This window comes from Sorghum bicolor, chromosome 9 (assembly GCF_000003195.3).
Source record: "Sorghum bicolor cultivar BTx623 chromosome 9, Sorghum_bicolor_NCBIv3, whole genome shotgun sequence".
NCBI classification, from domain to species: Eukaryota; Viridiplantae; Streptophyta; class Magnoliopsida; order Poales; family Poaceae; genus Sorghum; species Sorghum bicolor.
In genome coordinates this window covers 6,871,450-6,886,478 of record NC_012878.2, presented here as the reverse complement: position 1 = coordinate 6,886,478, position 15,029 = coordinate 6,871,450, and the positions used below count along the sequence as shown (strand labels likewise).

The following is a 15,029-nucleotide window of genomic DNA, read 5'->3' as shown; positions in this document are numbered from 1 at the left end:
TATATATTTAGTACAATTTTTTTGCTGTAGAGGTTTTGTCTTTTTCTTTTTTATTCATTTCAGCTAAATATTTGAAAATTCATAGTAAATTACAGGAAAAATCATAAAATAGAAAATCCAGTTTTGTTAGACTCCACATGAGCATATCTACACAGTAAATATATAATATGGTATGCTTTAGTATATATTTTTTGTTGTAGATGTAGATATATGCTTTTCTGTAATTAATTGAAATAATTCATAGTTGCAGCTTCTATAACTATTTTGTCAGACTAAATCATAGCCATATTGTATGTTCATGGTGTATATATACTCATGTAGAGTCCAATAAAATTAGATTTTATATTTTATAATTTTTTTATGACTTACTATAATTTTTCAAAGATTCAGCCAAATCAATAAGATAAAGATAAAACCTTTATAGCAAAAGCTTTGCACTAAAGCATACCATATTATATGTTTACTGTGTAGATATGCTCATTGGAGTCTAATAAAATTGGATTTTTTTTTTATTTTATGATTTTTTTCTATGATTTACTATGATTTTTCAAAGATTCGGCCGAAATAATTAAAAAAGAAAAAGACAAAACCACTGTCGCTATAGCAAACCATCATTCACTGTAGCAAAACTGCCTTTGAAACCACTCTAGGGAGGTAAAATGCACGGTTTAAAAAGTTAAGGAAGGTGGTTTGGCTAGTTTTAGAGTTGAGGGAAGAAAAGCGAACTTTCGTGAAAGTTGAAGGAGAAAAAGTAGTTTTTTTTAGTTAAAATAGTATTTTGAGCCGGGTTTGAACTAAGAATTTTTTGGGGCAGCGAGATCTTTGCCTAGGCTCTATCTAGTAAGGTTTATAAGCGGGCTAAAAGCCGCCAGACTCAGGCCAGACCGATGAGCTAAATGAATTTGCTCAAGTATAACTACTACTTGATGAATTTGGGTTGATGGATTCTGTTTCGGCTGGGCCATTGAGCCCTATTCATGGTGGACCTAAAATTTTATTTAAAAAAATGCGGAACCAAATTTTTTTCATGTACCTTACTAAATTCATTTAGCAACTCAATAAATAATGATAAAACTTGTTTTAGAATTTCAAATATCCTTCCTAGTCAATAACAAAATAAGTCTCGAATTTTAAAAATTAAGCTCAAACTTGCACAAATTACATCACAAGCACATGTCTTATTGGGTTAAGAAATAGGCAAAAATGGGAACAAGATCTCTTGATAAAAAAGCACACGTCTTATTACCGTTGAAAAGGGAAAAAGGCAAGAGAACAGACCAGTGTGGCAATCCAGACAAAGACGCTTTATATTACTTCAAACACAACAAGAAACAAGCAGCAATAGTTAACCAATCACAATCAGTGTACTAGATAATATGCGGGGCAGACACCATCATGCCCAGGGCAAAGGGCACAGGCTCGTCAGCTCGTGGTCGTCGTGTGGATCGTGGACGATTTCAAGGAACACATGAGCAAACCAACAATAAAATGAACAGTACACTTTCAGTTGCTTAAAAAAAACGATGGGTACACGTCGACGATGTTGGCAGGCTTCACGAGTGAGACCTGCGCCACCTTGTTGACACCGTCGGCGTGCCTCGGCCCTGCAGCTTCCCTTCGCTGAGCGGCGTCCTGTCCACGCCGCCGCTGTCGGAGTCGTCCACCCTCGACGTCGCGCCGGCGCCCGTGCCCGGTGCGCCGCCGCCGAACAGGAACGCGGCGCCCCACCTGAACAGCCCCCGCCCCCGCCCCCGCCGGCCGCTCTCCGAGCCCAGCCGGTCCACCTGCGCCTGCAGCACCTGGCACTGCACCTGCATGCGTTGGAGGATGGAGGGCATCATCATCATCGTCGGCGCACGTTCCCGTCGTCTGGCTCATGGTCATGGCATGCACGCACGCACAGAACGGAAGTGCAAGTGGTACGCTATATACCTGGAGGCGCGCGACGTCCTCGCGGAGGCGGCGCAGCTCGTGGTGCTGCGCCGCCGCCGCGACGGCGGCCTCGCGCTTGGACGGGCACCGCGCGCTGCCACCGGCGGCGACGGCAGCGCTGTAGGCGGGGAGGTCGAGGGAAGCGGCGGCGGCGGCGGCGGGGCTCCTGCTGATGATCTGTTGTGGGTCGCGGAAGGAGCCGCCGGTCCACTCGGTGAGGCGGTGGTGGCCGGCGATGAGCTTGCTGCTGTGCTCCGACGACGACGATAGGAAGAGCACCTGCACGAGGCAGCGCACCGGCAGGCGGTCGTTCTGCACGGCGTGCGCGGCCGCCTCCGCCGACAGCTTGCGCGCGTCGATCAGCCGGCACAGCGACCGCCGCTCCTCCTTGGTCGCGCGTGGGTGTGCCTGCACGCGTGCACCACGTCATCATAATATCCATCGAATTAAAAATGTCGAAATCCACAGGGATTATCGGATCAATGGATCATGCATGTGTTGTCATCCCATTTTTCTCTTCCTTGGATATGAGTACATTACGACAAAAAAGCCTATTTTTTTACACTAATTAGCAAATAAGCCTGTACTCTGTAACGGAACATATAATTTATCGCTTGAGTTTATGCCGAATTTGCCAGCCATTCAACAGTATTTAACAAATCAGCGAACAGTACTTCCAGCCATGGTTTATCGGTCAAGCGAACAAATTGATAACAAATTAGCTATTTTGGATACGGGTTGACCAAACCTTATTTAAATTTATTCGCTCCGAGCCAAACGTGGGAGCCATTATCTGTTTAAATAAATGGTTGTTTTAGCCTATTTGCACACCGTTTAAACATGAGACTATGAGAGTATGTCATTTTCATCAGTCATGTAGCCAGTTTAAGCGGTTGTTTTACTTGTTTAAGTGTATGTTTAGTCCGAATAATAACTAAACGGCCAGTGATCGACTATTTACTATTTAGAATATAAGCTAGCATTGAAATAAAAAACCTAGAGGTTCCAATAGTAACTATTTGTATTTATGTCTATATCTAATATAAAAGATTTTCCTGTCCCTTTATCTCTGCCCCGCCTATCCATTCCTCTCCTCTTTTGTCCTTGGGTCTGAGGTCACTCTTATCCTTCTTCCTTTGGGTTTAGAGTTGCAGAACACCTTCGTTGGTGCCACATCACTTATGTCATAATCTGAGGAACATCACTCTTATCCTTCTTCCTTTGGGTTTTAGAGATGCAGAACCTTCGTGGTGCCACATCATCACTTATGTTATAATCTGACCTCCTGAGTTCATTCACATCGTATATATAGTGCCTGTGCGGATGTATGGCTTATTGGCTTTTACCTTTCTTAATCGCATGCACACAATAGCTGTCTATTTAGGTTGAGCTGATTGTACTGGCATAATTCACATACCATTAAAAAAAGAAAGACACACCAACTTTTGTAAGCAGACCTAAACTGTTTTATTTTCTCTCTGATGTAATTGGAAACAGGAGCGCTAGGTCGTCGAAGAGAAAAGATACTAGCAGGAGGGCGAGCAGTGATCCAGCTGATATGTACTACTACCAGCTAGAGCACCACATGCATATATACATCCATGTGCAGCGGCAGATGATTCTCTTGTTTTGTAGATTGAGGCTGCTCACGTGATCTCTATCAGAGGATCGCATTGTAGCAATGCATATATATAGCTTGCAGACATTGAGAAGCCAAAAAGACAGCACCCCTGATCTTGATGTGACTAGGCAGGATATCTACACATATGACACTACTACGGAGTACTCCATAAAAAAAATTGCAATTCCTATTTTCTATGAGAATTCAAACAATTTGAAATTTAATGAAAATTATATAAAAATAAACATGCATGTATGATACAAATAAGTATTATTAGATTAACTGTGAAATATATTTTTGCACTAAATCGATCTTATTGAAGACACAAACATTAATACTACTCGTTTGATTGGTATAATCAAATTTAAACTAGTTTGATTGGTATAAATTCTATAGTTATCTTTGTATGGACGGATGGAGTACAAAACAGTTTCTATAAGATCATGGGTGTGTCCTCCTGTCCATTGAGAACTAGTACTAGTTCGATCAGAGTATTTTGGTGCCGGTTTTCTTCTGAAGTTAAAAAAAAAAAAAATCAGACGCAGCTACTAACATTTCGCCTAATCATGCATATCAAGTCGACACTTAGCTTTCTGACGAGTTTTTGATGATTCGGTCCAGTTTGATAGGGCTACTGTACTGCCACTGTGGTCAAACGCACAGACACATGTGCCTGTGCTCCGTGCCATACAGTACCCGGCCAGGGCACCCAAGGGCCCAGGCATGGTCATGGTGTAGCAGCATGCATGCGTACTACGCCGTCGCCTCTGCATGGATATTCGCGCGCCAATCACGCGCACACTACCAACACCCCCTTCTTCGCCTTTTTGGCCTTTGATTTTGTTTGTGCGCGTGCCATGCGACTTGCCGACTTGCCACGCTTGATGAATGATGATTTGTTTGGCCATGAGCAATTCAACATCTCGTCATCATCCTTCTCATTACTTATTACTCATGAGCACGGTGTTTTCTTTATGTTAATGTATAGAACATTCTACTTATTATAAACATGTTACTCTATTGGAGTGTTTGAAACACACCATTACTAGAGTTACAACGTAAACTATAGAAAAAAAAGAACAAAAATCAAGAGTGAATGGATAGACACTGTTTTTTTCTCTATGAAACCCATGATAATAAAATGTACGGATCATATTAGTGAACCAAGCGAAAGATGATGATCATGGTTATTAATTAACAACAAAGAGATAACTATGATTGCTCCCATGCATGCCCTGCACATGGAAGACTAATTTAAGCAGCACAAGTGCAGTGCAGTGCACTCACCTTGAGGTAGGTGTCGACGGCGCGGTACAGCCCGTCGTCGGCCGCGCGGGCGTGCGCCGGCACCGCGCGCGCCAGCTCCTCGAACTCGGCCGGCCGGAGCCCGGCCTCCAGCGCGGCCTCCGCCAGGTACGCGTCGACGAGCCTGGCCACCCTGGCCGCGGCCGCGCCCGCGCCGCCGGCCTTGGCGCGGCGGCCCTCCCGCAGGAACCCGCGCACGAGGCGGAGCACGAGCGGCACGTCCAGCAGCGTCGCCGGCGCGCCGCGCGCCGGCAGCCCGCCGAACGCCGGGATCATCACGGCGCCCAGGGAGGCCTGGTCCAGCCGCCGCGCCGCGCGGGCCTCCAGGTCCCCGAGCAGCGCCGCGTCCGCGCCCACCGTGCTCCCCGCGCGGAGCAGCCGGAGCAGGAAGTCGCACGTGATGCCGTCGCTCTTGCCGCCGCCGTCCTTGTCGCCGCCGTCGCCGTCGCCGTCGTCGTCGGGCGGGAGCGCGGCCACGAGGGACTCGAGGAGGAGCCGCTTCTTGAGCCACGCGGCGGTGGGGCTCTCCGGCGGGAGGAGGAAGCGGCCGGACGGGGACGACGCGGCGTCCGGGAGCCACCGCGCTGCGTAGTGCGACAGCACGGAGGCGAGGCTGCTGCTGCTCCCGGACCCGGAGGCGGCGGCCGCCGCGGGCGGCTTGGAACGGATGGCGGCGATGGTGCGCGCGAAGGCGTCGACGTCGTTGACCACGCACGAGTCGTCGCTGGCGCGCGAAGGGGTGGCGGCGGACGGGGATGAATAGGAGAGCCGTGGCTCCGGGAAGGCACTGTGGGCGGTGGTGGGCTCGACGGCGGCGCGCGTGGTTGTAGTTGTAGCTCGAGGGGACAGGGACGCCATCGTGATCATGGTGCCCCGCCGCCGGCCGGTCGCCGGCGTTTCTTTGGTTGGCTGCGACTGCGAGCTATGCTTCATGGGTGGGAATGCGCCATAATGCTACTTGTAGTGGTGGTAGCACATCGAGCATGGCAATCAACAGAGTAGAGTGACATGGAGTGGAGCTACGCAGCCGGCCGGCAGCGGATATCCATGTGCAACAGGGATACGTTGCTGGAGTAGTGGTACCATAGTTCAGAGAAGTGTAACGGCTCCCTGCCTGCCCTTTGTATGTCAAGGTGAATTGGTCTTTAATTTCTTGCAACAAGCGCCAAGAATAAAGGGTTTCTGATTGAAAATATTGTTAGTAAGAGCGTCTCAAAACAAATTAGCCTAATCGTTTTGTAAATATAATTTGGATATTATGAGAATAAAAATATCTCCAATAGACTCTGTAAATGACTTACTAAATTTAGTAGCTCTCCATCCCACCTCATACGCTCTTTACTTTTAGATGGCCTACCTCACTAGCTATGTAGCCTTTTGGTTTTACGGAGTCTGTTGAAACATTCTAGTATTTTTTTTATCAAATTTATTTTAGAGATTAGCTAAATCAGTAAATTTGGTTAATTTTTTGGAGATGCTATAAAGAAAGTGTAGTTGTGAAGGTGAATTACGAAATTAGACATTATTTTCAAACTAAAAAAGGTTTACGATATATAAGATGATCCTCTATTATTGTTCCTTTTTAATTTAGTAGCACTTTAATTTAGTGGTGGATATGCTGGCAATCTTTATCACTGGAGATAAAGATAGGAGTTGTTCCTCACTTGGTCAGTGGGGTCTATTGATTCTCCAGTATGCATATGACATTATTCTCGTTTTGGAACATGATTTAGAGGAGGCAAAAAAAAAAACTTGAAGTTAGAACTATGTGCTTTAGTGCAATTACTGGGCCTCAAAAACAATTTTCATAAAAGCTTATTTTTTTTTGAAGGGGATCAGTAGGGAAAAAGCTTATTTTTTTATGGTGAGGCACAATCTTTCACGAATGAGTGCATCAAACTTTTGGGGTGTAAAATGGGATCTCGTCCATTAAGATATTTGAGAATTCCTACGCACCACCATAAGATTTCTAACCAATAGTGGTTGGTGGTGGAAGAAAGATTTTAGAAAAAAGCTTAGTAGTGGGAGACTTAGATAGGTTGGTTTTAATTTATTGAGTCCTCTCAAACCTTCCTATGTTTATGTTTTCCTTCTTTGAAGCTCCTAAAGTGTGTTCACAAAGTTAGCTTACTATAGATCCAGACTATCTGGCAATGTGATAAGCATAAAAAAAAATACCACCTAGCCAAATGATTCTATGCAGTCCAAAGCATATAGAAGGATTAGGAATTTTGAATTTCGAGATTCAAAACATTGGTCTTTTGAGTAAATGACTTTTTAAGTCGTTAGGTGAGAATGTCCTATGGCAATTGGCAATACCGGCCTACTTAAAATGGAGTACTTATATAATAAGATCATTACTTAGGTCGCCAGAAGACTTGGAGACTCAGTTTTGGTCGAGTCTCATGCAGGTAATAAAAGGAGCATTTCTCACCTTTAAGATTAAAAATGGGAAATAAGTTAGATTTTGATAGGATTATTGGACTGATTAATGACGAACCTAGAAAAAAAATTCCCTATTTAGGTTTTAAAAATGATGCAATTTCTTATTTTAGCACCAAAAGATAAAAGTTCCCCAATATAGCACTGGCTTTATTTTAGTTCCCTACGTAGCACTACCGTTAGATCTGAACTCTAATGTTGTTAACTTGATGGGAAAAAGACTATTTTACCCTTATTTTTTTCATGCGTAACACCAACACATTATGATTTTCTTAGTAGATTTTTTAACAGTTTCATTTATTGACATTGAACATATTTTGCCAGTACAATGCATATTATTGATGGACACATAAGATGAATGCATCATTCATGGTCAATATTTCTCGTCATGTGGGTCTAACCCCTTGTTAACAGTGGCGGACCGAGCTCATAATAAGAGCATGTAAATAGGCCTGTCTGGCTGGATCCATCATCAATAATGGATCCACTTATAGTTTCATATAACACTTAGGAGTAATATACACTTTTCGCCTATTGTAACTGCGATAGCGTGCTGAAAAAGGTTACAATAGTTTTCTTTTTCTTACCACGACGCGATGTGAATCGAAATGCTGATGAGTGCTATATATCCTCATACAGTTAGCTATAGTTCACTGGTCCAACCAACCGGAGATGGTGGACACAGCCGGATCGGGCCGACCTGCGATGGCGATGATGCAAAAGTCATCATCACCGGTGCGCACTGGCCACTGTTCCCACTCCTTTAGGCGTTGTTTAGTTTTAAAAAAATTGTAAATGGACAATATAACACTTTAGTTTGTATTTGACAAATATTGATCAATAGACTAACTAGGCTTAAAAGATCCGTATCGTAAATTATATGTAAACTATACAATTAGTTATTTCTTTTATCTATATTTAATACTCAATGCATGTGCCGTAAGATTCGATGTGAAGAAAAATATGAAAAATTTTGCAAAACCTTTTGGGAACTAAATAAGACCTTACGCTTGATAGATTTTCTTTTTTCTTTTCCCCTTCAATGTGGCTAAAGCTCTTCTTTGTCCGCTATAGACCTGCGATTCCTCATTTGTACTAGAGCAACTTATTTTTCGTAGATGCTACTAGACTAGAAAACTATAGAGTAATTTTCATTCACCATTCCTCAACCCGAGTAAAAGTACTTCCTTTTCTAAATACGTAGTTTTGTTGTATATTTAGATATACAATATGTTTAGATATATAGTAAAATAATATACCTAGAAAAAGTAAAACGTCATATAATTTAGAATAAAGAGATTACTTGGTATAAGAGTCATGTAAAAAGCTACAACATTTTTAACAAATCACAAGTAATAATAATAACGTAATTCAAGATTTCTGTCCCTAATAGCACACAACTAGAGTTGCTTTAACAAAATTACAGCATTCCTCCGGTTTTCATCACTTAAAGTTATACTCCCTCTGTCCCAAAAAGAGTATCGTTTTAGGTTTTTGTGCCACAAGTTTGACTCGATTTGTAGAAAATACGTGCAATATTTATATCTCTAAATAAATTTGTTAAAAAACTAGACTTAAAGATCTTTCCAATGATATTAATTATGTATTATAAATATTAATATTTTTTACTATATATTTAGTTAAAGTTATTTCTCGGGAAGCGAAAACAACACTTATTTTGGGACGGAGGGAGTAGTTCTTAGGTTGTCTCTAGAACTGTAGTTTAGAGCTAGCTGAAACAACTTTCTAATCGCTAAATATCGAAAAAAGTAAGAAACTAGCATGGACTTAAGAGATAGTCTCGCATGTTTTATAATGCATCTATTTAACACCACAACCTAACTGTTTATTTTGATCCCTGTTCGCTTGAGTTCATGTGCTGAATCCGCCATACAACAAATTACCGAACAATATTGTCGGGCTGGTTTTAAGAAAAGTCCTCGAAACAAACCTGAGTTCCTCGAACAAGCTTTATAAATTTATTTTATATTCATTCACAGTTAAAAGCCATTTCATCACGAAAAGGTCTGGCCATCTGGCTGCCACAAGAAACGTCAAAAGGCATGTGGCGTGTCCATCGGCCGATCCCCCTCTACTCCTGCATGCATGCCATTTCTGCACGAGGTTTGGTACTCATTGCACAGGCCAAAACTGTACCAAAACGCAGGCCGGCTCCAATGGCACTGACACGATAAAATTGGACCAAAAGCCGAGCAACTTTTCCGATAGGTGGTAAATCTGGTCAGGTACCGTTGATTTGGCTGTTACTCTTGTTTGGTCACCGGCTTTGTCACCTTTTCACAGTAGCTTACTAGGTTTGCTTTCTCGAGTATAGGATTTCCCATCATACTCGATCACGAAGAGCCTGTTTGTTTGTCTAAAAGCCATAGGTGAAAGTCGCAGACAAGACATATATACTAGGGCCTTGTTTAGTTTTTCAAAAAAATTTGCAAAATTTGTTAAATTCCTGGTCACATCGAATCTTACGGTACATGCATGGAACATTAAATATAGATAAAAAAAGCTAACTAATTATATAATTTACATGTAATTTGCGAGACGAATCTTTTGAACTTAGTTAGTCCATAATTATGCAATATATTAAATACAAACGAAAGTGTAACAGTGTCAGTTTTGCAAAAAAAAAATGGAACTAAGCCTAGTTGAAGTCTGAGGCTGTCAGCAGTCAGCACTCGTTAACCACAACATACAAAGGGAGCACTTATTACTATCAAATCAGCTGCTAACAAATCGCAAGCATCCAATAAAAAACCCAAGCAAACACCAGCAGGAGGAGCAAGAAGGTGAGGTCCCGCCGGTCCCCTGCTGGCTGCTGGTGTTTGCCAGTTGCCACAGCAACAACCCAAAGGCTACTGCATCGTCCAGCCCTGCTGCTGCTGCGTTACTGTGAGAGTTCAGGTGTGCCTGTTGTTTACCGGATCAATCATTGCCTCATTGCTAGCGTAACTCGGGTCTGTGATTGATCCAAAGAATTCTGCTGGTCTCCCTCTCCTCATCGCAAGGACGACGCCACGGCTGGCGGCGTCGCGGCTACAGCGCCGTGTGCCCGGGACCTGTTCGGCAGATTTCCCCACCGCGCGCGGTCCCTCGCGCCGTGCATGCTAAGCGAGATGATGGGGGCAGGCTGCCATGAGCGACGGGTCGTTGATACATATGGAAGAGATGGACACCGTGCGGGAACATATTGATGCACCGCCAATGGCTGGCACAGCTACCTTGAATCGGCAGCGGCATGGCACGGCACACGGCAACTTCTATGGAGGTCGTTATCCATGGATGACGATGATTGATGGTTGGATGGCTGAAAAGTGGACGGAGGTGCGGAGGACAATGCCACTCTGTTGTACTAGGCCTGAGCTTGAGTGGTACTAGCAAGCTTTGCTTGTGCAATGGTTTCAATGAGAAGGATTGGGTGGATGCACATGTACCGGTAAACCCATGTGGGATGCTCAGTGTCTAGGTGCATTAGCATTGTACTTACTGTTCGTATGTTCATGGAGCTTCATTGGTGCTTTGATGACCTGCACTTCTGGGTTCTATTCGCTTCAAGGAGGGACCATTGTGTAGACTGATGGCCTGTTTAGATCCCAAATCTTTACATCCCAAAACTTTTGGCTGTAAACTTTACATTCAAGTAGGTGTTTAGATGCTTCCCAAATTTTTTGGTCTGCAAGACACATGACACGGGTCCCCAAGCAAGTTTACACAGTTTTGGGGCTCCAAGATTAATTAGCATTTATTATGTACAGTTTCACATATTCAAGTTCACACATCTGTAGTTTACCTTTGTCAATCCCCATCGTTATAGTTACCAGTGAGATATCAAAAAAATGTTCTTATGATAAACTTTTCTGGATTATTAGAGTTATTTATGATCAAAATGTTTAAAGTCCATGTTTGCTTCATATGGTAAACTTGTGCTGATTGTTAGAAAGACATATTCTCAATGATCTGCACAGTTTGCGGATATGCTTTATGTAATATAAACCTTAGAGACGAGTGGCCTATGATTCTCTTAGGTTTACTTCTGGGAGGATGTAGTTTGTAACTTGCTTCTTCCTCTTAATGAGTGAAAAAAATGATCTGCAGAGTCCTTTGAAGATTGGAAAATTTCCAGTTCTCAGGAAAATGAGGTAAATCCTTTTCCTACTCTTATCTTTTATTACATGATTTTGAGTCTGGATTATTCTCCTAATAATATGTTACAATCACTGTGCTGCCTTATTACATAACAAGATATGTTCTTCAAGTGCCTTATGTTACTCTTCAATAATTTTTTATGTGCCGCTTTACATAATAAGATATGTATGTGCAGGTGCTTTACCGGCTTACCACTAGGTGCTAGAGTTTCTTTGCATTTTGTCAATTTCTGATGCAACCAATTGTAAACCATCCCTACAGGACAACAACACGTCCTAGTAAATAGTGACTAGATCTACTAGTATGCAGCAAAATACAGAAATAATTTTATGATGTAAAGTCTAATATAAATACCAAACAATATGGTTGTTGCTGAAGTGCTAGAATAGTTAAAATTCTTAGAGTGTAGTGCCTGTTGGATCTAACAAGAGGCAACTGTTTCAAGTACAGTACAGTAATGGTCTTCAGCAAGAATGGCATGTAAAATTCTCAGCATGTTGTGCAGTACAATACATGGAATATGGATAAATACTTGTTCCCTTTTTAACGCATACTCCCTCTACCCCTGAAAGCTTCAATTCCTAGAATCCGTGCAAATTAAACTTTTTTTTAAGTTTGACCAACTTTATAGAAAAGAGCATCAATATCTATGACATAAAATGAGTATCTTATTCTATGATAAATCTAATGGTATTAATTTGGTATTCTAGAAATTCGGTCAAAGTTTAAAAAGTTTGACTTAAGACAACTCTAGGAATTGAAGCTTTCAGGGACAGATGGAGTAATAAAAACTGTACGAAGAGATGGTACAAGAATAGGGGCATATCACTGAACTTCTTGTTTTATCTCCCGGCCCTAGTCATTGCATACTCAATCAGGTGCTTTACATTGCTGTAAGATGACCCTCGATCAGTTCCGGCTAGGGAGATAAAACAAGAAATGGTCTCTTTGAAGCCTCTAAGCCCAATGCGATCTCTTCGATCTGTGAAAACATAGTACGAGCCATGCTTCCAAAACTGACATAAAGAACCGACCCAGGTTTCATGGAGTCAAGCCATTGCAAGCAATGCTTCCCATCAACTGATGTCTTATCACCCCTGGATTCCATTGCATCCATGTCAGTATTGCAGAGGAACATTGGCCCAAGGGACCAAACTTTCTTGCCTATTTTCATCTGGTAGGCCTCATGGTACAATGGTTCAAGCTCATCGAAGCTATTTGTGACCACACCATCAGCTCTCCGTTCCTCCTCTATAGGATTTTCGCACTGAATTGCTCAAACCCTGGCGAGTTAAAGTTCCTAGGAGATCTTGCCTTTGTTACCTCAAGGCAATGAGGAAACCCAGGGAGCACAATTAGCCTATTGTCATCAGATATATCCTCAAAAATCTTCTCCTGATGGATGATGTACCTAAAACATTACCGCATTTGTATATGTGAAGGAAAGCAAGAAGAAAAATGGTTAACTAATGGACAAGTAGTAGTTAATACCTGCAGAGGGAGGAGAAGGCACAGAAGCCATTAAACATCAACCTGGGGATGCCAAGATCCCTTGCAACATCCCCTGTCCATGGCTGGCACAGGTCTGATATTATGCAGGAAGGAGGGTTGCTCTGGGCATGGAGATATGACACGAGGGGCTTGTATAACATGCTGTAGGCGTCGACAAGCATCTTGACCTGCTCTTTACCTAGGACTTTGTCAACACTCTCGCAGCCTTCGGGTAGTCCTACCTCAACGCAGTGGAGCTTGAGGGCTACAAAGTGGATTGGAAGGTTCAGCTCTCTTGCCCTGTCAATGGTGGACTCTATCCGAGATGCGTTGGCAGGGGTGGTGATGAAGCTGACCATGGCACCATGTTTTGCAAGGAGATGAGCCATGTCAATCATGGGAATGGTGTGGCCTTGCGCCATGAACGGAACCAAGACGAAATGTGGCTTTGGAGTATCATCTCGGACATTCATGGCTACCTGTTTGGTCTTGACTCAAACACAGGTATGGAGAAGAAACTTGTGCCTCTTGATAAATACATGAACTGTTTTGGTTGGTGGAATGCAACTTTCTCATCAATTTTTCTTGAAAACATTGACCCATTGACTCCAGTTCAATAAGAAAATACATAGCTGTGTATTGAAATGAAGATATTCAAAGTGCTGCTTGTTTTTCCAGGCAACTGCTTTGTCTTTCAGTCTTTCATTTTCACCGGTCGGACCCATGGAGGAAACTTAGGTCTGAATCTGTAGTCTTGGTCAAAAAGTGTTATTGGTGGAAAATTATTCTGCAGTTCGCTCTTGTTATATTGGTGGACATAAATAAAGATTATTTAAGTGAAGAATTGAAGATTACTTCATCCGGCTGCAGTTGAATTAGCAGAGAGTAGTTGGAAGTATCTGCCAGAAATGCATAACAGGTGAATAAGTTGGCCAACTGAGTTGTGTTATAATGTACTGAGACATTTACTAAATGGTAAATACAATGAAAGTAATATATATTTTGGCACAAACTGGCAGACTTTCTATGAACTGAACATTTCAGCTCAGTCATCAAACAGGCTTCACATTAACTGATTGTTTATATAAAGTTTGATGTGAGCCATCAAGAGAAACTTCGATAAGGATATAAACGTGAGGTATGATAGGTTTTCTGTTTACTACTTCAATTGTCATCTGCAGTCAGTCCCAACTTGATGTCATTTTAAAAGTTCCATGTGGAAGGCATGCGGAAGATTACGGCCTTGTTTAGTTTACCCTGAAAACCAAAAAGTTTTCAAGATTTCTCGTCACATCGAATCTTGTGACACATGCATAAAACATTAAATATAGACGAAAACAAAAACTAATTACACAGTTTAGCTGTAAATCACGAGACGAATCTTTTGATCATAGTTAGTCCATGATTGGATAATATTTGTCACAAACAAACGAAAGTGCTACAGTACCGAAAACTTTTCACTTTTCGGAACTAAACAAGGCCGGATGTCACACTTTCTTTTTCAGGGCAGAGATATGATGACAGTAGTGGTTTCTAGACCATAAATAAGTCATACAAAGAGATCCATTGATTGTTATTATCTGCTACCAATAGGAGATAAAAGCAAGTTCATATAAAACATTGAATCTCTTTTATAACAACAGAAAAACAGTTTATGTCTATGATGCCTCCTCTTCCGTACTGTATGGTACGAGAATAAAGTAGAAAAGATATGTTTCTGCAATCAATAAAACTCCTCTGGACTTGTGCCAAAGAAAAACTTCATAAATGTCTATGTGAACCAAACCACTCATCTTTTTTAAAAAGAATGATTTGGTTCAAATCTAAAATTACACTCTTTTTTTGGAACGAGGAAGTACATCCATACAAAATTTCTCAAAATTTCAAGTACAAACCCAGTCATGTTTATATATTATGAGATTAAAAAGGCAAACTTTGCCTGAAATCGATGTGAACATGTTCGTTCTAGTTCTGTGCAACGCATTCATTTGCATCTGAAATTCCACATGGGCCTTGTTTAGTTCACCCCAAAACCAAAAAATTTTCAAGATTTTCCGTCACATCGAATCTTACGGCA

General features: G+C 42.1%; 1 protein-coding gene and 1 pseudogene across 1 annotated transcript; both read right to left on the bottom strand.

The window, feature by feature from the left end:
• On the bottom strand, positions 1,213 to 5,791 carry LOC8080957 (coleoptile phototropism protein 1). Its single transcript, XM_021448048.1, has 3 exons — positions 4,841 to 5,791; positions 1,933 to 2,340; positions 1,213 to 1,811 (listed from the first exon to the last, which is right to left on the bottom strand). The coding sequence occupies exons 1-3, from the start codon at positions 5,789 to 5,791 to the stop codon at positions 1,554 to 1,556; spliced, it is 1,617 nt and encodes a 538-aa protein (XP_021303723.1). The 3' UTR covers positions 1,213 to 1,553.
• On the bottom strand, positions 12,287 to 13,446 carry LOC8072716 (annotated as a pseudogene).

What these genes read in the sequence shown, in the direction of transcription:
- LOC8080957 (XM_021448048.1), bottom strand. Translation starts at nt 5,791, where the DNA reads ATGAAGCATAGCTCGCAGTCGCAGCCAACCAAAGAAACGCCGGCGACC. An exon ending in CCGTCGACACCTACCTCAAG is followed by an intron (nt 2,341 to 4,840) that starts GTGAGTGCACTG and finishes GCACGCGTGCAG; the next exon opens with GCACACCCACGCGCGACCAA. An exon ending in AGGACGTCGCGCGCCTCCAG is followed by an intron (nt 1,812 to 1,932) that starts GTATATAGCGTA and finishes CAACGCATGCAG; the next exon opens with GTGCAGTGCCAGGTGCTGCA.